The sequence below is a fragment of the Pelecanus crispus genome, chromosome 15 (assembly GCF_030463565.1).
Source record: "Pelecanus crispus isolate bPelCri1 chromosome 15, bPelCri1.pri, whole genome shotgun sequence".
In the NCBI taxonomy this organism is placed as follows: Eukaryota; Metazoa; Chordata; class Aves; order Pelecaniformes; family Pelecanidae; genus Pelecanus; species Pelecanus crispus.
This window is the reverse complement of record NC_134657.1, coordinates 6,189,096-6,214,496: the sequence shown is the minus strand read 5'-3', so window position 1 is coordinate 6,214,496 and position 25,401 is coordinate 6,189,096. Positions and strand designations below refer to the sequence as shown.

The 25,401-nt window shown below is 46.2% G+C and overlaps 1 protein-coding gene across 1 annotated transcript in view; it reads right to left on the bottom strand.

Moving 5' to 3' along the window:
• The window catches only part of SAMD11 (sterile alpha motif domain containing 11), a 125,612-nt gene that overhangs the window by 74,670 nt on the left and 25,541 nt on the right, over window positions 1–25,401 (bottom strand). Inside the window, exons 3-4 of the mRNA XM_075721583.1 lie at window positions 12,435–12,613; window positions 1,680–1,730 (exon numbers count right to left, since the gene is read on the bottom strand). Of these exons, the coding sequence (XP_075577698.1) occupies window positions 1,680–1,730; window positions 12,435–12,613 (230 nt within the window). The remainder of the gene's footprint in view (window positions 1–1,679; window positions 1,731–12,434; window positions 12,614–25,401) is intronic.

Genomic DNA, 25,401 nt, shown 5'->3' with positions numbered 1-25,401 from the left:
TAGTGATTTCCTGGCCTGGGTTTGGGATGACCTGTGTAACTCCCATGTGCTGAATTATGCAGGTCACTGAGAACAAAGGTCAGCTAAACCTTTTTGCCACCCCGTGATGTATTTTAGATACGCCAGATGTTTTACAGAACTGTGTGGCAACTTAGGTCACTTAAATACATATAACCTTTTTCTGTACCGACACATAAACGTACAAATTACTTTCTTTGCCATATAGCATAATGCGTGTTGTCTTCTTCTGAACTAGCTGCATGGGCACAATTTTTGACAGTTGGACTAACTATTTAATCTGCAAAAGCAAAACTTCTGTTCCCAGGAGGAACTACTGATGTTTCTGCCAGGAGAGAGCTAAACTGAAGGGAACAAACAGTTAAGCTGAGGAAGCCCAAAAAGTGTACTTGTTGACATAAAAATCAGACCATTATTTTATTCTGTGCACTGAAAGTTCAGAACCAGAGTCTGGACTGCTCTGCACCCTATCTACCTGCTTCTGTTCTAGGTTCCCCAAGAAGTTTCACAACTGCACAGGTTAAATTTTCTTGTTTCAGAAAACAAGCAGCACCCGCCACGCTCAACTATTTCACTCAGATGTGGCAACTGAGTATAAAAGAGAAATTTCAAAATTCCAGTTTTCTTTTTCAGGTGCAGAGGCAAAATTCTGCAGCTATATTTTTAAGGGGTTAGAAAAGTTTACGACTACTAGCAACACATAAAGAAAACGCGCCATGATCAGGGTATCAACTCACACAGAGGTCACAAATTCATGTTTGTAACTGGATACCTTCAATTAATGAATTTCCACCTTCTTAGGGTATCTGTTACTGCAGAAAACCACTTTAAAACCAATATACCAGACTGGTTTGGCAATCCTTCTCGTCTCACAATTCAGACTTCTATGTAATTTCTTTATTTATGCTTTGTAAAACACTTGTCATTTTTTGAATGTCAACTTTTTCCTGCGGTAACTTGTAAATACTCTTGCACTGCACTTTTGCAGCTGTAGTTCAACCCAGTCATACTTCACATTGCAAAATGCGGAGTCCTGTTGGCTCCAAGACTTCATACTTCAGCCCTGCAGTTGGATGCTACGTGCACAAGTTTTTGCAGGACCAGGGTGGCTCAGTGGTATCATACTATCTAAAGTATCTGTCATCCAGTGATTCTCATCATTTGCAGTCACAGGCCCACCACTTAACGTAGCACTGCTTTAAGTTTGCTAAACACCAACTCTGCAACTCCTGAGCAAGTCAGGAGCATCAGTCAGTTTGTCCTTCAATGAGCCTTTTGTGCAAAGAATCACGTTTGCAAATGAGATGCAGACTCCCACGTCTCTCATGCCAGGAAATAGATCTGGGCCACCCCAACCTTACGTTCTTCCAAAAAGGGACCAGAGTAAACATATCAAAACCAATTATGGGCTTTCTTTACAAGTCCAATCAATTCTCTCTTCCAACATAAAAGAGACTGTTTCCCCCCACAGACAACCTTCCCAAAAATAAAAACAAAAGAAAGGATATGTGGTAAGGGGAGAAAGAGGAACAAAGGAGGAAGAAAAAAACCCACAGCACTGACAGTTAGAAATGTTCATTTACATCTGACAGCATCCATATGCCAGTAACATATCATAAACTCTTAGCCTACCATACAAAGAGGGTGCCCCAAAATGGTACCTGCAAGAGGTCTCTCGGAAGGAGATGTTTAAATCCCAGTGGGTGTGTATCCTGTTAACAAACAAACAGAGAGGTCAATGGCACACGCTGAATGCTGCATCTCTTGCCACTTAAAAGATCTGCTCCATCATGACAACCCACCCATGGTCCTCTCAAACTCCCTCTCCCTAGCTCTCAGCTACAACTACGGCCTTCTTCCGAGCTGCGGGGTGCTGCGACGAGCCACGCTGCACACACGTGGCAGTCCTGAGGGTCCACAGCAGGACTCGCAGCGCTGTAAATGAGAGCGCTGCAGGTGAGCTCTACAGCGGTGAGAGAACTCCTCTTTGCTGCATGCAGTCTCCCTAATAGGTGTAGGGACTGCAGGATGTTGTCTCAACTAATAGGACATGTTCAGAGGAAGCAGAAAGAGCTAAGCATTGACATTTTATGAAGAAACCCCAAATACGTCTGTACTGTATTCCCTCCCCCACACCCGCCCCAGCCGTAAATAAATTATTAGCAATTTCCCACCTCGGAAATTAATTTCACATATTCTGTCACTCCGCCTGCTGACAAGCAGGAATAGCAGATTTTAGATGAACATTATCCTAAATTAAGACAAAGCAGCCGGGGGGGTGGGTTTTTGTTGCTCCCCCCCCCCCCCCCCCTGCTACTAGACAGCATCTACACCAACCCAGAGGCTAAGGCAGATGCTTGACCTTCTGTGGTCTGGTGTCTCCACTCAGTATCAGGGAGCACTGATCTGCCCCGCCACCCAGAAGAGGTCTGTTTCTCCATGTCAACGTGATTGATGAGAACCCCAGCCATTTGAGACCGAACTGGCAAGCAAGCCCATATCCTTGCACAAGCCCACTCCCACATCTCTCAGCATCTGCCAGTGAACATGCTGGTTCCTAGCTGTGCGTACAAATCAGCTCCTGCAGATGTAGGTTCCCAAAAGCATTAAACAGAAGTGGCTGCAAATATCACAAGTAGCGGAGGCCAAATGCACTTTTGCGTATTTTGTGTATCCCTGTAGCACTCCTGCCTCTGTCCTCAACTAGAAAAAGCAAGAGTATGTAGCTGAAGACCATCTCACTGCAGAAAAAGCCTAATCTAAAACCTGCTGAAGTAAAAGAGAGCCTTTCTTCTGATTTGAATGTGCTTTGAATTGGGCCAGAAAACACTTAAGCATGGCCAGTGAAGTCAATGGGACTTAACTCAGGTTTGAGTGTCTGTTTAAGTGCTTTCCTGAATGGGTGCCCCTGCTTCAGCCTAGTTCAGAAATCAGCTGAAAACAACTCTTAGCACGAAAATCATTTCACATCCAAGACATGATGCTGCTACAAGTTTTACTAATGCGATAGCATACCTTTTGTGCTCTTCCTGCACGACTGGCTCACAAAGGGAGCCTGGTTCCTCCCTGAATAGTCCTTTTAGGGGATTGTTAGATTTTAGTAGATGTTAACTTCCACCAATAAAGCTGTGCTCAGAACCATCCTTAGTAGTTCCACATGTACCTAGTTTTTCCTACTCTTCTTCTTCCTCATGTTTAACAGTTTAGAAAAACCTATCCCAGCTTTCCATCTTCCCAACATTTTATTTGCAAATAGAAATGGAATAGGTACTTCCCAGCTACCAGGCTTATAGCAATAACCATTGTTCTTCAAAGTTAAAATTCAGACAACGTTTGAGAGCTTTCTGGAAAGGACAGGCCAAACTGGGCCACTGAGTAAAATTTCCATGAACTGAAGTTTGGTCAAACTCTGGGACACATTTCAACCTTCCAGGTAAGCTGATCCGAATCCAAAGTTCAAAGCAAATTCAAGCCAGCCAAAGCCTTTATGGCCCTAACAGGCCCGCAAGGGTCTGGCCTGCTCGCCAGGGAGTGGAATTGGTGGAGGGCAGTAAGCCTGATTTCGCACTGCTCCCGAGAATACAAGACTTCCTACATACACAAAACCTTCATAAACTCTCTTTAATTCCAGCTCAGCACCTTGCACTGTGCAAATCAGATCCTGGCAGCTACACAGTGGAAGTGGGGAGCACTCCAAATATTGCACAGCAATGAACTCTGTGGGACCAGCTGGAAATCGAACTGCAAGTCTGAAAGGGAACCTTGTGCTTCTCCTGTTTCTCCGTCCATAAAACAGTCTTCAGTGCCCTCAAAAAAAGTGAAAGGGTTTGGCCCTGAGCTCTGTGTAGAAATGCCACGTTTGTCTGATTAAAACTCCACGCTCCCTTTCCTGATGAAAGAATTACAATTCAGAAAAATCTGTGGTTAAGGTAACCTGCCCCATGGGCCTTTCTCTGAAGGCAACATGCATCTCCTCCAGGCAGCGCGCAGGGCCTAACAGCGGGCCATACTCCACTGTGGACCACGTATGTGCTCGCGCGACACCCATGTGTGCTCCACAGGGCCCTCACGGAGCCCGTGCAGCTGGCACACAAAGATGCACAGCAGCAGAGCATCCTGTTCTGCCGCACCGCTAACCATTCTGTCTCACCCTAAAACTCAGCTAGCTACGTGCCTCTCCTTTCCACAGGTGCCCAGCTCTGGAGCTCACAACATCTAGCAGACATCCATCTCTTGTAACACTACCTGGCAGGTAAAAAGTGTTCTTCATGCTGGACTCTCAAAGCAGGGCTGCGACGTTCCTTTTATCCGTGCAGCTAATATACGTCACGCAAAAGCTCCCATCCACAGCGGGAACTGCCATCACTTGCAGCTCTCTGACTCAGATCCTGGGACTGCACAGCCTGCACCTTAATGGGAGGGTCCACATCCCACCCGAATGCCAAGGAAGCAGGCAGGCAGGTACCTCCCAGCCGTGGCACTGCCAAAGGGGGCACAAGGCCAGAGGGTGAAACGATCTGCTCGGGCGGCAAAGGGAACTGACTTCAGCGCAGGAGTTTGCCTGGGCTCCTGGCTCTCCACTTGGGGTTCAGTCTCTAAGTTAAACTCTCAGCCTTCCGTAAAATGTAACTGCTCGTGGTCTGTTGCAGCTGCTGACACGGGCAGACTGCAGACAGCGATCCTCAGCGTCAGGCGAAGGCATGGCTCATAACGAGACTTAGCACAGCTAAACTTCAAAGTATAAGAACACTGCATCAGGGACTTATAAGTAAGGGGGAGGGAAAACCTCATACAAAAGGAATAGCTCAGACCCACGTAGAGGCAGAAACATCTATCTGCTGAGATGGGTAATTAAACACCCATATTTAGACAAATGAATAGGTGAGAATGAAATTAAATCCTAATTATCTTTTTTGGGGGGGAAGGGGGGGATAGGGAGCAGAACCAAGCACTCATTCCACATCTCTATGCCGTTATCACCAATTAGATTTCTGAGGCTAATGTATGTCTTGCTTTAACGGGTTATTCATCCAATTGAAATCAAATTACTAATAATTTGCAAACTATCAGCTACACAAGCCCGACCTTGTGTTGTATAAAGAGTGGTGAGCAGGAGCCAGTCCCTTACAAATTAATAACAGAAAAGGAGGCGGAAAACTAAAAACCATAGCCAGGCAAGCAAAGGTGCTACAAGCTGCTACTGTCCCTCCCACCTCCTCACCCACCCAAGGTCTCGGACACAGCGCGATCAGTTAGAAAGTGTTCAGTACAAATGACCAGACGGGCCCCACAGCAACAGGAAGAGACAGGTTCCCTGCACAGCTCTGTAAGTGGGGCGGGCACTCTGAGGGCTACGCAAGCTGGGGCAATTCACAAACCGCTGCATCAGGCACCTCAGCAAGGAGGGACTAGAACGGCAGGGTTTGGTTTGTGCAAAGAATGAAATTGCTGATGTCAATGATAATATTATAATAATAATAATGATGATGATGATGATGATGATAATAATAATAATAATAATAATAATAATGATGATGATGATGATGATGATGATGATGATGATATGAATTGTGTATGTGAACCCAAAAAAAATTAACAGGAAGGGCTGAGGCTATTGAAGGCATCTCTGGAGCCTATACTGGAATGAGAATCCAGCCCAGAAAAGAAAGCGACAGAGCTGGCAAAATAATGGAGAGCAGCTGGGATAGTTTTTAATTTTAAAGTTGTTTTTCCCCTTCCCTGTTGTTTGTTTTTTACGCTAGCGGTCCCTGCAAGCTTTCAACAGCAGAGTGGCAACCGTGGAAGAGGCCAACAGAGCGAGTCGGGCATCCCCGTAACATCTCGTCTCTCCAGGGGCAGTAACAGCGTCATTCTGCAGCTGAGCTGCTGCACCGTGGCCAGCTTGCTTTCTGCTGCTCCCTTTGGCTCGCTCCGCTGTCCCAGGTGCACGCTGCAGAAACCAATACACACGCCATGTAAGTGTGCAGAATACTGGGCAGCATCCAGCTCCAGGAACAGGTCATTACTCCCAGAAGGAGAACCCATCACAGCCCCATCTCTTACCCACAACTGTCCTTTTCTACTCCCATTTAATTAAAAGACCAATGCTTCCTTTGGATGGAGTTTGTCCGTACCTTTCAATTTTCTAGCACAGGCGAGGCCACAGAGAGGACAAAAACATTGACAAGGTTTCCCCACATCCTCTGGTTTAGAAGAGGGCACTGAAGGGACAGTGTTGGCAAACGGGTGAATTAAGGACTTCTGTTCAACTCTCACAGCCCAACACCACCACGGTCACCGGGAATTCAGCGCGCCCTGGGTCAGGCCCCACGTGCCACCATCTTGGTACACAAGAAACACAGAGCGCCTATGCAACGCAAATCACAACGCTGCAGGTAAGCAGCTTGGGAAGAGCCATTTGCAGGTGCCATGATGCAGGCTGCTTGGTTGGTCAGAGCTAGCTCCTCTCTCCTCCCTACTCCATGGCATGCATCACCATCTCAGCTTCCACAGTCTCCCTATATCCAGGTCACGCTATTCTCAAGCAGCCAACACTAAGAAGCTTGTGCAGGCAATGAAGAGGGGTAGGCTCCACCAGGAAAACTCATACACGACGGCTGGAAGAATGGCCTAAAGATTACAGCAGGGCTGAGACTTGGACTTGGGGCATCTGGGTTATTCTCCACCATGGAATTGATGTTGCAAGGGTCAGATACAAGGAAATACAGAGAGCAGCCAAGAGCACTTGCGGGTCAAGATTTCATTTGCTTTTATTCTCACACTTCACCTTTCTTTCTGGTCTCATATCTCCTCCCTGGGCAAGAAGGGATTTCTTGCTGTTTTTTATATTTTATCCTGCAGCACCCCTGAGAAGTAAGTAGTCATTTTCTCGCTCTCTCGCTCTCTCTCCCCGCCTCTCCCTCCCCTTCAAATATATGTCCTCATTAGGTCAACGACATGCTTCCTGGCGTTCTGGACCAAGTCCAGCCTTTGCTTCCCAGAGGGATCTTTAATATATTTATTGAATATGGTGACGGTTATTAAGTGGTGCACGGTTCAGAGAAAAAGGGGGAAGGAGGGAGGAGAGAAAGGAGAAGAGAAAATAAAGGGTTGCAGACGAAGGATGAAGGGACTGACAGAAAATAACCAGTGGAAGCTATGAAAGAAAAGTGTCATAAAGCAGCAAAATATGTCTCCAGCCGCATGAGGGGCCCTGCCTCCTTCCCTCTCTTGAGTCACGGCAATTAGAAGAAGGGCTATCGAATCGAACCTAAGAGCCTGATTCAGGGCTGGAGCCCAGAGCCCTGCTCTGTCGTGTCTCTAGTCTCTCTTCGGTTGTATGCTGCCTGGAAGAGCCTTGTCAGCTCAGCCCAGACCCCAGACACGCTCCGGCTTTGGCAGCAGGTAAAAAGCAGCATTGTGTGGCACAGCCTGCCCCGAAACTGAGCTCCACAGGGAGGGGGACGTCACACAGCTCTCGGCCCCCGGCAGCACCAGGGTGTACCGTTTGGTAGCACTGCAGGAAGAGGCCAAGCAAGAGAAGGAAGGCAAAGGCAGCGTTGTGTACATTGCACGTCAGCTGAGAAGGCATCGGGACCTCATGGCTCTGAATTACAAGCAGGTGCATGTGACAAATATAATGGGGGGGTGCTTGGGTTTGATCTTCAATCAATTAGGGAGTCAAAGAGCAGCAGCCTTATGGGATATAAGAAATAGCTTTCCACTTAGAAAGGCAGGCAGTGGAAAGGCTGACAGCCGCTAGCCATTAAGGCTTAGCAGAGGTCAGTAATTTCACTATTAGAAAATGGACGCTGAGTGAGGAGAATGCTGTAAAGCTGGTCTGCGAGGTGAGAGCTGCTTGGGGACAGGGGAGAGCAATTTGCCCCTGTCTGGACTCTATGTTCATGTGGGAATAGGGGCCAGGAGACAGTGTTCCACCATTCCTTGAATAAGCACCTTCATTTCAAATGCTCTCCTCTGGTTTGAAATAACACTAATCCCATGCCAGGTGCTAGACACCAGGGTCATACTGCTGGCACAGCCAGAGAAGATTCGGGGGTGTGGGGGGCAGTGACATAAAAAAAGGAGGAAGGACTTCAGGGCAGTATGAGGTTCTCCAGAAATCTGCTTCTCAGTGCACAGACGCCCTGTTACAGGACAACTTTTGTTATTTCTCCTCAAAATGGCTTTTATTTCAGAGCAATATTTGGCAAGGAACCCAGCCCGTTGCGTGCTCTCATTGTACAATCTGCTCCTACTTTTGCTCCCAATCCTCTTTTTTTATTAAAAGAATTTCAAAGGCATTTTTGCCATACATGTCCGTTTGCACCTATCCTGCCCATCCATTACTCAGTCCAGTGTACGTGTTTACTGATATCCCACAAGGGTTCCTTCAGAGACAGGTCAGGTCAAAAACTTGCACTGTTTTAAACAGGTGCTTAAGTATTACTGCCTCTTATTATTAGCCATGCCATCACATTTTGCTGGGGACTTAGACAAAGCTGCGTGTGAGCAGTTCCCAAACTACCCTGTTAAATCTCAGATGCTATCATCAAACTTCTCCTCTTCTCTTTCCCTCTCCTCCCATACTAACAAAACAGGCCAGTCTTTAAATTAGAAATTAAATTCATACGCCCACAAGACAATGCTGGGCTTAAATCCAACAGCATGTGAGGATCTTACTGTTAAGGCTGAAACTTACTCTCTGGCTACAGTGGCTTTCCTCTGTTTGGAGATTCTTGGGATAACATAATGGAGATCCTTAAAGCCAGTTTGAACCTCAGGGTGAAAAAGCTCACAAGCTGTTCCTGAGGTAATGCATTTATCGATGTCGGCTGGAATCTCCCAATGAGTGTAAGAAAGTTAATGCTCCCCAAACTATTGCAGAGCAACGGAATTTGAAGTCTCAAACGTCCTCTGCATTGCTTATTTTGTGTCTAGGATAAACCAGAGAGCGATAACAAAAAGGCAGAGTGGCGTAACTTTTAGTTTAGCTTGCTGGGGAGAGGCAGCTTAGTTAATAGTCTGCGAGAAAGGAAAAAGGCTTCATGAAGCCAGAGTGTCTAACTGAAGTCTGCTCTACACAGTTCTTGTATCAGTTCAGCTATGCCAGTATTATCATGACTAAAATAACCGTACAGGTGTCATAGGTGCATCGGTATAGAAATGCCTTATACTGATATCATTCTTTTCCCCAAATAGGAAAAACTGTTTTCATAGCCAGACAAGCATTCTCACCAGGAGTCAGTACAACTTAACCAAACCACAGTAATTAAGGCAATGCAACTGTTGCATGTAAGCAATGTTGTAAAAGAGCAAGATTTTCAGGAACCTGAAATCCGATCGAAAGAAAAAGGATTTTCCTCTGCAATGCTGTCCCAGTAATCTTCAGAGCAGAGTGCTTACAGTCTGGGTATCAAGCTACGGTATCAAGCTCAGCAGATGCCTCTGGTTAAATGAGACAAGATTTTAAGCCACTGTCTTCCAGACAGGAGGCATAACACAAAGGCTACTTAGCACACCCTGCAAAGCAGGCTAAAGAGGACTCAAAGGGTCTCACTACAAGATGAAAACATTCACCTTTAAGCTTGGGTCACCTGGATTTCAAAGCAGATGAGCCAAGCTCACTTCAGTGTGAGGCTTGGTTTCCTTAATTACCTACGTGCAAGACAGCAAAGCGACACAGTTTTGCAAGGACTTGGTTGTGAAGTAAGTTGGCATGCACTGAAATGCACTAACTTCAGTGGTAGTTACAGGTCTCTGCTCCTTTCTAGGACTGCAAGAACATCACGAGGCAGGTTTTCTCTGCCTCAGACCTCCTCTGAAGGCCATCACCATGGGCAATTGCCTAAGATCACAGAGGAAATCACTGTCGAAGGCTAGGGTGAGGGACTAGCCAAGAAACTAAGCTTCCAACTACTATTCTAATCCCTAGAGTCTTTTCTTCACCAATGCCCAGACTTCAAAGTAGCAGTAAGCACTCCCTTGCGCCAACAAGGGAAGGAAACAGTCAATATAAAGGAAACTGGGAACAGGAGAAAAAAGGAAAGGCAACAATGCTCAAAGCAATAATGCAAGTGTTTAAAATGTAAGCGCATGCAGGTGTGCATGAGGGCCATCCAGGGGTACAAACAGAAAACACGGGTTTGCTCAGGCCCTGACCTTGTTTTCCTACTATCACAGTTTAACCTATTTCTTCCTCTCAGTGGGAGACAATAAAACCTCAGCCCAATCCATCACCAATCGGGGAGGATACAACAGGTGAATTAAAACCAGAAAGCAGATGGGGCACTGTCTCTGCCGGGCCCCAGCTGTCACGTCTGCGAGCTGTCTAGCCTTCACGATGCTGCTGTTGTCTCTGGAGCCAGCCCCACCACACCTTCCACCCGTCCCTGGGCTGCGAATGGCCCTGGGAACAGCCAGAGCCGGCTCCCTGCGGCAGGGCTGTGCAAGACTGCGGTCAGGACGCTTCCCGTTCATTGCTCTTGAGCAGGTGGAAATGGCCAGTCCTCCCCCTCTTTGGGACAGGAGCGCTGGGGGACCCATTTGCAAGGGACAAAATGCTTGGAAGTGCTGAGGGATTTGAGCAGTAGATGTTCCCTGCCTGGGCACCAAGCACTGAATTATGTGCTCTTTTTTCCTGTTATGCCTGCACTCACCAAGAGTGCCGCCCGGCCCCTGTTTGCCCTGGCTATTATAGCTTTCCCACACACACTGTATCAGAGCTTCCAGGAAAATCAAAAGGAGAACAACTGCACAAAAGCAATGAGAGTCTAGCCTACCCGGTAAGAATCATGCACTCCTCTAAGGAATCAAGACAAGTTAGAACTTCAGACAAACTGATTGAAAAGTACTAAAGAGCACAGAAATGGTAAGCTGGGGGACCTCTGGCTAATAACTATTAAGTATTTTTTCTTCATTTCCTAATAAACAAGGCAAAGCAATTACAGTAATTAAAGATTTAAGATAAGAGCACTTTATATTTGGGGGGCCCAGCATATCAATTATATAGTTATCATGTTGTTCTCCCTCCTAATGAGACAATCTAGCACTGTAATTTTGCAGAATTAAAAGCATAATTAAAGGGGGCAGGAGAAGAAGGGCAGTTTACCAAAACTGATTAAGAGCGTTCCCTCTCCTCTGCGGCTCCTGTGCGCATGCACAGTGCACATGCATCCCCCAAACACCTTTTCATTTCCAAGCGCTAACCCTTCAACGTGGCTGTTGGACAGCTGCAATGATAAACCCAGACTTTAATTACAGGCAGGTTTTATGAGAAGAGCTGGTTGCTGTTTTGTCTCCCTACTTTCAAGCTCTCAGTTGCTGAATGTACCAGCATCTGCTGGAAGGCAAGGGGGGGAAACAGCTTATCTACTCGGGAGCAAGAAACACATAAAACATAAGAAAAGCAATTACATGCCTTCGGTTTCCACTCCTCTGTTTTTATAGGGCTTGTCTTAGAATCTGAATGATTTTATGCATCAGAGGAAGATGACAATCAAGATGAGTTGCAATGATATGCATGGGAGGCTGAGACACGGTGCCTTAAGGTATTTATTTTCCTGTAGTTACAGGTCGTCTAAACATCATATTTTTTCAGGGGGGTGAGAGAACCCAAAATTTTACAGCTGAATATTATGGGCACTGAGACTATACACAAGAGCCGAGCCCAAGTGACAGTTACCAGAATGTAACTCCAGACAATCCCTTCTCCTCTTCCTTTAACCCTGCATGATTCCAGGATGAATGTATATTGTACTGAAAAAGACACGATCAAAATATCTAAGTACTGAGGTAAGTCCCAGTATCTGAGTGACTCTTTGCCTACTGCAACTCCATTACTTCCACTTTTAGACTACAGAGGCACTCGGGATCAGTGAGACACAGCTGTGCTCTTTGACACTTGTAATCAAGAACATATAACAACCACCATCGCTGCTACCTCCTTCCCAAACTTTGTTCCCCAGCATTAAGTTATCCAGTTTATATTACATCAGAATTTGGGGACAACTGAAAGCAAAAGGCAGAACTTTGGACCCATACACATCTGTGTGTTTTCAGACAGCTACGTAAAAGGCCCACAGATGATTTCTTGGTCATGCAATTTGTTGGCCTCACCAGGCACAAAGATACAGAATGCTGGACAGAGGGTGAAGTACAATTTGCAGTCTGCAAATACAGATGCCTTTCGTGCAAACACAAGGCCCCATAGAGCCCTATTCAGGAGTAAGTAAGTAGAAAAGAGGACCCGACGACTCTTTTTGAGCTATAATGCAACATCTGCACTTTCATTTCAGGCCCTGGACGTGACTCCATTGGGCAGCCTGGGCAGTATTAGCCCACCAAGGCTGGTCACCTGCTGTCCAGTTTTCTCTGTCTTTGCTTTTGCAATGCAGCACTCGCTGGCAGGAAAGTACCTTCTTTTCATGATACTGATATGGAGATCCTCCTCCTGCTTTACTTCAGGGTGTTGACCATTGCTCTTATCGCTCTCTTCACTGTCGTCGCTATGCGAGAAAATTGAGGTCAGCTCTTTCTTCGGGATCCTGGTTGGAGGTAAGGGGATCGTCCTCTTCTCTGCCAGGCGACCCCGGTTCTGGCACAGGATGGAATTAGTTGGAATGGGAAAGGGCAGGAGGAAAAGAGAAGAAAACAAGAATTCGGTTAGGCAACCCAGAACCACGCAGCTCCTCTCAGATGGCTGCCCTGCGAAGGCAATGCTGTTAGTCATTGCAGGTTTCAGACCGGTATGTTGGGTGGGCAAAGGCTATGTTCGCTTTGCAAAAGACTTTTCAGCAGAGGCGTATCTATATCTAGTTATTCCAGTTCTAATATTCAAGTCACACACTTCCAGCCTCTCCCCACTTCTTCATTCCTAGCTTGCGTCTCATCCACGCTACCAGGAAAGAAAGATGGCAGCAGAATTAGAATCATAGAATGGTTTGGGTTGGAAGGGACCTTTACAGGTCGTCTAGTCCAATCCTCCTGCAATGAGCTGGGACATCTTTAACCAGATCAGGTTGTTCAAAGCCCCGTCCAGCCTGACCTTGAATGTTTCCAGGGATGGGGCCTCCACTACCTCTCGGGACAACCTGTTCCAGTGTTTCACCATGCTCATCATAAAATCTTCCTTATATCTAGTTTAAAACCATTACCCCTTGTCCCATTGCACCAGGCCCTAATAAAAAGTCTGTCCCCATCTTTCTTATAAGACCCCTTTAAGTATCGAAAGGCTGTGATAAGGTGTCCCCAGAGCCTTCTCTTCTCCAGGCTGAACAACCCCACGTCTCTCAGCCTTTCCCTTTTTAGGCACCAATCTCTGTCTCCAGAATATTTCCTACCAAATGTTGCACATTAACATAGCAGAATAGGTTAAATTAAATCTTTGCCAGTAGCCCAGGGAAGACGTGATCCAGATAATCCAGAACACTTTTGACTGCAAAGGGAAAACTGCCTATGCCAGCCAGCAGCAGGTTTGACTCTCACACCAGCGAACAGTCCGCATCAATTTCACCTTGAATTACTGAGGCTACTTTTCACTGTTCATTTGCATGTTCAGATGAATCTAGCAGGTCTTGCCTTGTGCAGACTTTCCCTAGGTGGTCCTGGCAGTGTACTTCCCTCAACAATTCACTTCTGACAAGACCCAAATAAACAGGAGGAAAATTCCCAGGAGGCAAAAGCTGCTTTTTCACTGCGTATTTGTGTACAGAACCTAGCACAACGTGACCCTGGCCCCAACCTCCTACCTTCTGCAAGCAGTGAGAATGTGTTATAGATTACTCTGTCCCTGCACCCTTTGTGCCTGATCCACAAGAAGATATGAGCCTAGTGCAACCTCAACTAGAGTGTGCTGGGTTTTCAGCTCTCGCTGTGATAGAACATGTCCGTAGCACTGGGGTGCTTAGCTCAATCTGTGGTTGACCAAGACAGAGAGCCATAATACGAGCACTTGCGTGGAAGATGTACATTGGAAACCCAGGGAGACTGTAATGTCCCTGCCCCACAGAATTTACAATTTTAACAAAATCATGAATTTGGGAAGGGAACCACAGCGAGGGAAAGGGAAGCACAGTTTCATGCACATTCTTTGTGCAGATATGTAGGCATACTTCCTTCAACAGGACAACTCACAGAAAAGAAACACGTTTTTAGCAAGGACTGGAACAAAAGGAAGAAAGGTGTGTGAAACAGGTCGAATATGTGCAGAGTAACATTTAACTAGTAACAGTTTCTCTGGAACATCAACTCCAACTTTCCAAATAAAGCTGGCAAAATGAAAACATCCTGGGAAAGCCAGTCAGGCTCTCTGCAGGGGAGAACGGAGCAAGACTAAGTGAGAGAAGAGCCCATGTTTTTTTAATTAACCAAATTAAGAACTTTCCACAAATACAAAACAAAAACTTCTTGTTTACCTCTGTCAATAAATTCCAGTTGTGGTCATTAAGGGGAGCCCTAATCGTTGTGATAATTAGCTAAATCCATCTGGAAGGCATCACCCCAAGGAGGCACATTAGCTTTCCCATTCTGATGCACTTCCAAGCCAAGAACACAGCTGTCTGTGAACAGCTGACACCCAAGGGAGAGAAGAGCAGCGGGCCAAATTGGCTTAAAAATAGGAAAATGCGCGTATACAAGGAAAACGACATGCACTTTCTTCTTGAGAGAGACTTGAAGAAGAAAAATGCACCCTTGGACAGCAACAAGGTGAATGCTCCTACATCTCTGAGCATCCCAAGTACAAAACGTGGATCAAGCTGCAGCAGGCTCTGTGGTGAGTCCAAATGCCCAGAGTCAGACACAAGAGAACATCCCTACTGTGAACACTGCTGGGCACTCTCAGAGACCCACCTGCACAAGGTGAATTCCTGTGGTGTGAGGGGCCAACTCCATCTCTGTGACCAACAGCAAATGCCTTCCCTCACCCCTGTGGGCTCCCCTACGCAGCAGCAGAGATCCACTCACATGGCCCCCCCTGCAAAGGGGTTTCTCACCGTCTGTTCCCTGGAGGAACACGCGATATAAATTGTGCGTCTCCTACCCTTAAATACTTTTCACATGCCAGGTGCATTTCCACCCCTGCCCCCTTTCTGCTCCAGTGCATACAGAGAATGCGCACAGAGCTGACCCTCTGTCTAAAGCCATCTTAGTAACTCTAGCTTGCGCAGTGTCAAAAGGACAGCAGGGAGAAGAGGAGAGAAAGGGAAAAGCGAGGGGAAGGAAAGGAAAAGCAAAGAGGGCAGTATTTGCACCCGATTTCTGCCATGCTGAAAAGCTAGGACTTGATATCAACATGAGCTTTATCATGCCAAAGCTTTATATATTTTTCTGAAGTTGCAATTTATCATAACAATTAAAGGGGGAGGGGAGGGAGGGTGTGCAAATTTCCGCTTCCAAATAATTGCAATTCACTCTCTGCTGTGACTTCACAGGCTAAAGAGAACGGCACTGATCAGATACTAAAAATCATTTTATGGCCATTATGGTACCTTCGAGCAGTTACCAGGTCTCAGTGACTGCCCAGGGACTCATCAGCCCTAACAAGAGTGAGAGTGCAGCAAAAAGGGAGGCACTAAACCTAGAGAAACGGCCCACCACACCAGGAACACAGGTTCCCCCTTTCCCCTGCTCCTCAGAACGCTTATTCTTTGCCTTTCTCTAAATTGTACCCTTACACCTAAAGCTGCTGCATGTATATATACACCTCTATATAGTCACACACACATATATATATATGCGCCTATATATGTAATATACAAATATGTATATACGTATCTATATAGCTAGCTATATCTATAGATATAGAGTGTTCCTAACACACAGGGAGCTGCTTCCCTTAAAAGACAAACGAATGAACATGAATGGAAAAGAGAATCTGCGTCTGCAGCAATCTGTCCCAGATGACCTGCGCTACTTTTGTTCTGACCAGGCGCCAGACACGGACAACGTCGGAACCAGGGCCACAGTGGTTCCAGCGCCCTTGTGCAAACACCTGCATTCCAGCACTAGCAATGCATTTTTTTTAAAGTTGCGTTTACTTTGTACTTTGTATTTTTACCATTAGGTTTGGGGCATTTTATTTATTTATTTATTGCATTTCTCCATTCCCAGAAAATTAAAATAGACTGAGCCAATCCATTTTGCCTTTTATGTTCATCTATAGTCAGTTTTGAATCAATTGCACTTTCTTAATCTGTTTAAAGGCATTCACCAGTAGATACACATTACTTTTAAATTAAGCACAAAGGTAGCCAGAAGCCTGGTCCAGAACCTGCTACAATCAATTGTCTTTCCATTGACTTGAAAGGGCACTGGTCCAAGCTGCAAATAAAAACCACTCATTTGTGAGATGCATTCCATCCAAGGAATCATTCCTATGCCTCTGGCTTTTGCTAAAGTCCTTTGCCAGTTGTACAGACAGCTTACAGGACAGGAGCGTACCTACAGAGCAGAGCAGTATATTGAGATACCTACAGTTACTCAGTTTCAGGGTTATCAACTATCACTTGGCACGCAGTGGCAGGTAGTAAAGTACGCACTTAGCAGAGCAGTGTTATGTGCAAGAATACACCCAGATACTGCAGTGGCATTGCTATATATGGGGAGGTGCATTAGGATTTATAGATATTTGATGTAAGCCTCATAATCTCACATTAAAAAAGCTTGTATTTGCGTAACAGTGTCATTATAGGGTGATCTCATATATTAATGGGATGCTGACGTTGAACCATGAACCCTCTAAGAAGGTTTGAATATTTTAAAAAGAAAACTGCCTCCCAATTCGTTGATATTCATTGCCATGTCAGATGCTCGGGAAAACAACCCAGTCAACAGCCACCTACTGCCAGAGAGCCAGGCACCTCGGGACCCTAGCTCCCCCCTGTTAAATAACTCCATTTTTACACACACGAAGAAAAGGGGGAAGGTGTGCTTTGCCAGCTGGCTTGCTTAAATCAGTAGGACTGTTTTGGCCAACGGGTCAGAAGGAGCATTTTCTATAGCTGCAGAGCCTGCAGCTGTTAGCACAGGTGCAGTACCCCCAGCAAAAAGATGAAGCATACGTAGTGGTAAATATGTCTTACAGCTCAGTCCAGCAAAGCCAGGTTGCCTGCCTGCCAGCTCCCTGCCCCAGGGAGTGCAGACAGAAGGTGGTATAGGGAACAGATTATACCCCTGAGAGCAGGGGGATCACAGGATCCCCACTGAGGACCTGGTCTCAGCACATACATCTGTGGGTGAAATACAGCCGGCCGGCCAGCCAAAACGCTGCTGCCGAGTTACCGCACAGGTGCTCTCCCCTACCCTGCCACCAACCCTCCAACAACCTCTTCGGTGCCTGAGAGGAGTCAAAGCTGTTTGCTTTCGGGACAAACACTGACTCAGCTTAGAAGAAACCTCTTCAGAGCTTGCACCTTCCTTTCATAACGCAAGGATTTCCCCCGCCCCTTGGATGGGGGGTGGGGGTGGAGAACAGGGTATCACCTATGCTCTCTTTAATTAGCGTAACTAGAAAGTAAAACATTTCTGCAATTCTCCGAAGCTTTTGCAAGGGTGAGTGTTGAGGGCACTGCAGAACTGCCTCGTGTATTAGGACTCCCTTCCCTTTATACATTGTTAAAGATTAATTTTGTGGGTTATGATACCAGCTAACGAAACACAGCTGGAGTTTGAGTCAATAACCCTCTATTCCCCAGACACATTCAGCTACCCACCCAGCCGTTCCTGCGTCAGTCCAGCCCTCAGTCACTCACCACTTCACCCTCCTAGGGTCTTTTGACACCATTAATTGCTTTCATTGCCTCTCAAAGTATTGTCTGGGTGGGGGGTTGCTTTGTTTTTAAAAATCACAGGCAGGCATATTTCCTTTCCCCAGGAAAAATCAGATGGGTACCAACACACAATTTAAAGTTACCGATTACCCAAGTCTAGAGATGCAACTACAAGTTAAAAAAAACCCAACAATTTGGGAAGAGTGGTAGGTTACCTGAGTGGAGAAGCCTGGAAGCCCAATCGTTCTGTCATGAAAGCAAGGGACTATCCGAAAGATGGAAAAGAAAACAGTGGTGATATTTCTTCCCTTCCAGAGAGCGAGGGAAAATTCCGCTCTGTGTGGCTAAGCAAGGTCAGTAGAGTTACAAAATAAAATCTTTCTCCCCCCACCCATCCAACCCCCTCATAGCTCTCCCCTGGAGCCATGTTCTCCCAGCCAAGAATACCAAAAACCAAACTGTTGCATAAGAACCCTGGGAGAGCTTGCAGATGGAATGATGGGCAGAGAGCATAGGACTTGGGGGAGAGACAGGAAGGGAGGGTTAGGAAAGGTTTCCTGCCCTGGGACCTACTGCAACAAGGTCAAAACAGCTGAACGCCCTGGTGTGACATTCAAAGTCAGCCAGAAAAGGAAAGATTCCTCGCAGAGAGAGTCCCTGGTGAGCATTTAATTGATCCCAGCAATGGAAAGGCCTCTGCTAGGAGAGCTGCAAGGCAAAGAGCTCCATGGGAAAAAAAAAAAAAAAAAGCACATGAAAGCAAAGCTTTTGCCAGTCTGCATTAACTGCCAGCCAAACTCTGGACATCTGATCCCATTGGGAATTGACCCAAGAAGATGAGCAGGTGCAGTCCCTACGGACACCGCTTCTTCAGCATCCAAATCAGAACCAGAAAAAAAGCACAGAATTGCAAATGCACAAAAGAGTTTGCACACTGATAAAAGTACCAAAGCTGTTTGCAAGATGATTCACGTGCCTGTGATTCAACTCTCAAAAGTAATTTCTATCGGCTAAAAAAAATCCCTGCAGAAGCAACAGCACATGCATTCTTTCTGTATACATAGATCTGGGAAATACAGGGAGCAGACAGGGAATGCTGGGGGGAGGTAAGAGGGGAGGTTTGTGCACTGCCAATGCTGGGAGCTGAAGAATGCTAAATCTTTTCCATATGTGAAGGAAATCCTCAAGTCCAGACAGCATTTTCTCTCTCTTTTTATTGATAATAAAGATAGGGAAAAGGAAAGGGGGAGGTTCTGACAGCCTGGAATATTTGTCTTTTACTTTTTTCAAATAATAAACCTAGTCAAATGTCTTTAATTAGGGAAATTACACAGCAACGGAGCCCACACATCCCCCTGTGGGGTAACTGTCAGAGATTGCATTTGCCTTCAGCTGTGGTTAGTGTAAACACCTAGGAAAGGGTCAGTGGCCTCCCAGGATAATCCCCCACTCTCCCCTGGGCCCTCATTAGGCGTTCTAAGCCAACGTGCTACCAGGCCGACTGTTTCGGTAGCAAATCCGGTACGGGCACGGTTCTGCTGCCCTGCGCTTACCAGCTTCTCCGTCAAAACCGAGGTCACGGACAGCAGAAGCTGTCCAGCCTCTCCTCTCACCTCCTGCTCCAGTGTTCAGTAATGAACAAATGAATAAAACAACAGTCGGCAGCCTTCCGCTGCATCTATTTTTCTGCCTCCCTGTCAGCTGCAGTCCAGCCCTTTAACCTGACCACTAATAGGTTTATTATTTATCATCTCTTTCCAGTGACACCAATGTTACACTGGAAGCTGTTCCAGCACAGGAGGGATGGCCCGAAGTACAGAGGGAGCAGAAGGGAACGGACAGCAATGGTCAAGCAAAAAATTAAGGCAGTACGGACCACAAAGGCTCTTCCAGGGTTTGGGGACCGGGTTGCATTTTTCGTCCGACTCTCATGAAGGTGGTTTGCAGTTCCTGGCAATGACTAGAGGCAAGCTGAGGATGCAATTCGGCATAGCCAGACAGGTCCAAGAGCTGTAGCCAGGGGGACACCAGATTCTGGGAATAACTGGAGCCCAGCAGGCTCTCTAGGTCTACGCTTGATGACTCCTCATTAACAGTTTGGAGCTGTCATCAACTGGTTTATACAGAAGCTATCGATTCCAGTACAGACAGTCCAGGCCCATTTTTAGGGTATTTTCTCTTGAGAGAGAGAGAGGGAAAGTACATCAAGGAAGAACATTGCTCTTAACCACAATTTCCCTGTGTGATCCTAGGCAACTCACTTGACCCCGTTGTGCTCAGTCTCCCTGCTATAAAACGCCATTAGTAACACTTCCTCTCCTCTGTACCTGTTCCTCTATACTGTTTATATTGTAAGCTCTTTGGAGCAGAGAATGACGTGTTGAGTCTGAGGCTGTGCACAGAAACAGGGCTGTAGGTACTACTATAATTGGACAAAATATATATGTTTTAAACCAAAAGAAAGTTACACAGAAGGGAAGCCGCAGCTCTTCCCATCAATATTAACAGCATTATTTTCTGAAGCCCTAAAGAAACAGATGAACAAGATCTGTGAACAGAAGGGAACATTTCCCATTTATTACCTCCGAGTGAGTTATAAAGCCTAAAGGATAATTTGTTAATAGAGTGAGAGCTCTGCTTTTCTGGAAAAGCCAACTGGAATTTCCAGTCTTTGAAAGGAGGTAACTCTAAGATAGAACATCTATCAGTCCTTTCGAGCTACCTGTTTTCAAAAACTCTTTGGAAGAAGTCTGAAAAGTGGCCTAGTCTTTGTTTTCTATGTCTGTTCCACATCAAATAACTTTGTCCATTTCAGTCTGAGGTTGCAAAGAAGGAAGCAGAGATGTGAAGCCAAGTCCTCAGGCAATGTAAGTCAGTATTAATAGAGTAAAAGTCAACTTACACCAGCTGAGGATGTGGTACACTGATGCCATCTCCTAAATAAAAGCAAAACTTACATATTTTTCTCTTTTTATTTCCTTTCCTGCTCCTCCTCTCTGGTGAAGAGACAAGGAGGAAAAGAACACAGATGCTTTCAGACATTTTCCCTTCTTTTCGTGCACCTCACTGCCTTACCTTTCGAGTAAACAGAAAGACAAGAGAACAAAATAACTGTCCGTCATTCCCCCAGGTATTAATGTTTCACTCCAAAGTTTCATTACATCAGGTCCAAGAGAACACAGCCTTTCCCAGCAAGTCTGAAATATTTCATCAAGAGGAATTTGACTGGGGTTTATACCTTTGTTCTGCTCTGGAGACACACGCTTGAAGCATTTCAAGATCCTTGAGATTTCCAAGCACAGCTTACAGCCTGTTCAACCAAAAGGAGACAGACCCAGGCTTTGTTCACGTACTGCAAGAATGAGGACCAGCCACTGTAGCTTTTCATTGGGTAGAGCGAAATTTCTGCCTCAAGTTCTGTTCTGAGCTTTTTTTAACTTTTTTGTAAGTCTTCACTGTCATAAAGAGCACCTTTCACAGAGATCAAACAGAAACGTTAAACAGTTCCTCCCAAAATGCACGTTGTTGCTGTATTAGAAACCAAAACAGGCTTTATCTAAACAGTTCAGCATGTTTTAAAAAGTTTGATAATTATTATCTTCATTTAATGGGACAGACAGACCTGGATTTGTTGAAAGTCAGTTCCTCTTTTCCTTTAGTTGTCCATATGGAAGATTTTCCTGCTGCTGTAGTTATTGAGAGCTACAGCTGGTTCCTTTGGAAAAATCCCGTCCAACGCCATCCTAAAAGCTGGGCTTTTTAAGTGTTCCATGACCACTGGTGGCTTTGAAAACATAAGCTCCTATGGACACCAGTGGAACTCCCAGACTGCCAGTCCCTGACCCCAGCCATATCTCAAACACCCTGGTGTTAGACTGATCCAAGAAAAGCCTCCTGCCCATCCCCACAGCTGGACCACTCTTCTCATGGGCGGAACGAGATGGAAACTAACCAGAGGGCAATTTTTCTTAACTTAATAAAAAATTATTTCCCAGCAGTTTCCCTCAAAACTGAAGCAACCAAACCGACGAGAGCAGAGAAACAGCGGAGACAGAGTAACCACAGCTTTGCATTACATCCTAGTATTCCCCAGGGAGGCTGGTGCCAAAAATCAGCCACATCTGTCTCCATGACAGGACCACCCAGCAGCGCAGCACCATCCTCCCTGGATGGTAGACATGCCTCTTCAAGAACCTTGAGCTCAAGCCTTCAGTTAACACCTGCGCAGAGATCGTTCACGCTGCTAAAGACATAAGAAGATCCACATACTGTAGTGTTTCAAGTCTGATCCCAGCACTGGAGAGCAGATCAGAAAAATGTGAGGAGAGAGCTGCCACTTACAGAGTGAGCAACAGCCATGTCTGCCCACAAAGTTTCCTTGGAATGACTCAACCCTCCCGACAGCCAAGCAAACTTTGAAAATCCAAAGCAAACAAGAAAACTACAAATACTAATTAGGGCATTGCTTCCACTTTTGCAAACAAAATGTCAGCTGTTTAAGTAGACATCATACTCTTAAACTATCAATACCAAAACAAAGCAGAGCAAGGTGCAGTTCATTCACACATGTGGCATGACCGGCAGAGTTTGTCTAAACGCCATTCCGCAGTGCCACTCGAGGCTTTGAAAGGACCCTTTTTTACAAATCAAAAGCTCTGACACCTGCTTCATGCACAAGACTGAGGCCGTAGCCTCCCTGGAGCCCCTTCCCTATCACAGAAAGCCAAAAGCAAGTGAAGGCTGAGCCAATAAGCCTGTCATCTGCTGCAGCGATACTGCCATTATACAATACTTTTCATTTGGAAAGCACGTGTTTTATAAGCTTTTGTTATTTAAGGGCTTTTAACACATCGGGGAGGCCGGTGAGGAGCAGTAGAACCGTTTCACAGCGGTCCAAGGAGCGGTGAAGATACGTAAGCCCATGAACTAAGCTATACAGAGAGGCCGCAGCAGAGCCAGGGGCAGCCTGTTGTGCTTCCAAAGCCAAAGGGACAATATATTCACATCCAGTGTGGAAAAGAAGCTCTGTGGACCCTTTTCAAGTACCACAGGAACTGGGTTACAATACCTTAGCAATGCCTTCTAGTGCTATGGTCATAAATGCATCTTTTTAATTAAAAAACAGCTGGAGAAGACGTCCCTCTCTCTCCCTCCCAATCCCATTGCCTTCATATGTGCACAGACACACAGCCGCCACTTTAGGGAGCACAAAGGATCTGCTTCAGATAATTGGAAGAGACTGACTGACAAATGGATCCTCAGCTTTTTTAACTTGGCCAGTGTCAACAGGCACCTGGGGCAAAGAGCTGTCCACCATCACTAGACGTGGGTGTCATTGTTCAGAAACAATCAGTTCTGCTCTAAGGCTACAAATGGTATTTACTACTGACATGAGACTCACAGAAGCACCTTAAAGTCATTTGAGGGCGATTATCTGATTTTAGTCCGCACACGTAGCCTGCACAATGGAAATGACTTGCCCAGGATTTGCTGGGTAGATGACAAAATGAGGGAGAACCAGAAGGGCCGTGGGTCTGTCGCTGCCCTGCTCCTGTGCTACAGCACCCTGCTTCCAGCCGTACCGCAGGGCTCCGCTTCTCGGTTTGTCAGCCCTTCAAGGGAGCACCTTCCTTGCTATCACACGCTGTATGGTGGCACTGTTACATCTTTCCACCACCCTCTGCGATATAGAAACAAGAAAAACACCATTTCCTCTTCTCCTCCTTTCACCGGCACCTTTCCTTCAACTGGCTGCACTGCTAAAGGTACCCTTTTCTGTAGTTTTATTCATTTTCTTAAGCCTTGTCTCCCTTTCCCACATCCCTCCCACCCCCAAACCACCACAGACTACCTATGAAAACCGCTGCTTCCATTTCCACTTCATGATTTGCCTGCCACACCTGGGGGATTTCCCAGCAAATTGTATTACTTTATTTGGTCAATTGGCCTACAAATTGATTTTCCTGTACAAATAATGAACATTTATGGTTATTTTCCCCATAGACTGCTTTATTTTCCATGTAACAAAGACTGATTTCCTGCAGTTTTTGAGACCCGAGCATATGATCTGCAGTTACTGTGACCCCTGGTTGATGGATGGCAAGGACTCGAAGCACAATAGGAGGGTTTGGGGTTTTTTTTCCCCCTTACGCTCTAATAGTACTACAACAGAGATAACAGCTGGAAGTAAACACTGGTACCAGACCGAGCAATTCCACAGCATGTTTACTATGGGAATAAATTGTATTGTTTTAAAAGAGATTCAGTCCTGGGACCGGCCAGCCGCAAGGCCAAGCAAAAGCAGATGAAGTGATCATGGGGACAGGGCAGAGCGGACCGTCGCGGGCAGTGATGGCGGGAGGCTGCGAGCTGCCGCAGGTGCCTTCTCTGTCCGGGCATCTTCAGATGCCCACAGCATCTGAAACAGCAGCCCCTGCTCATTGCAACCTTTGGGGACACACTGCAAGGACTTTCTTTAATCTTAATTACGTTATTGTGGAGGGAAAGGGAGGAGTCGTCAGGGAAGAAGGGTTTCTAGAAAACCAGCTGGGAGTGAGGTGGCCTGGCATGATTTGTGGGCACGACTGGAAGTGTTGTTCTGCACTCGTCTCCCCAGAGATGCAGAGACAGAGCAATAGCTCCACAACACATTTCATTTCCACTAATGAGAAAACGACTTTTGAGCCAGAGCCTCGAGCAAGTTTTGAAGGTCACTCCCGCAGGTGTGGAAATGAATTGGACTAGATCAGGGTCCAAACATAAGTTATTCTACTTAGACCACAACGGATTATTTGTGCGCATGGGGGGTTAATAGCCTCAGGGCTGTGATGTGTGCGTATGTTTAATTTAATACATCTTGATGGCTGAGGCTGCTAGGGACAAAGGCCTCTCAGCCTTAGCACTGCAGAGAAGCAAAGATGGGGAGGTTTCTTAGGTGAATCTGAGAGTGAGGGTGGACACAGAAGAGAAAGTCAATTACCCGGAATAAGTCCCGACTGCCTGCAATTCCCCATCCCCAGTCCTCTAGGGGTGGGTTTGGCCCATGAAGTCTGACTTCAAATCCAATAAAAAATTAACTGATTTTGAACAACTACTAGACATGCCTCCTTAGAGTTTTAATACGTGCTCTTCAGCTGCAGCGCAGAGTGGAATTAATGAAAGGAAAGAGAGTCTGAGAGTATCAGGCATGAGGCTAAAAGCATGCCAAATTCCTGCTTAGCTTCTTTGACTCAGGGGAATCCCTCCCTTCTTCTTGGCTCTGCTAAGGACTGACATGCTCTCAGTCCATCAAAATGCTGCATGGCTGAGAGCACCAGCAAGAGGTACGTCAGGACTGAGGATGACACTCGTCCTTAACGTCAGCTGGTCAGGGCAAAGCCGCATCTCCCACAACCTACGGGCATAGCGTGCAGATGTTTCACTCCGCGGTGCACTTTTATGGGTTTCACAGTAACTGCTGTACGGCAGTCACCAGAGCACATCCCAAAGTCCACCTCAACAGGGAAGTCCGTGCTATGAGATCAAGTTGCTCTCATACCCCACTCCTACTCAGAAACCAGATTACATGTGCTGATTAACTGTGCCAGGATTAGGGAACCTAATCCAGAGACAGTAC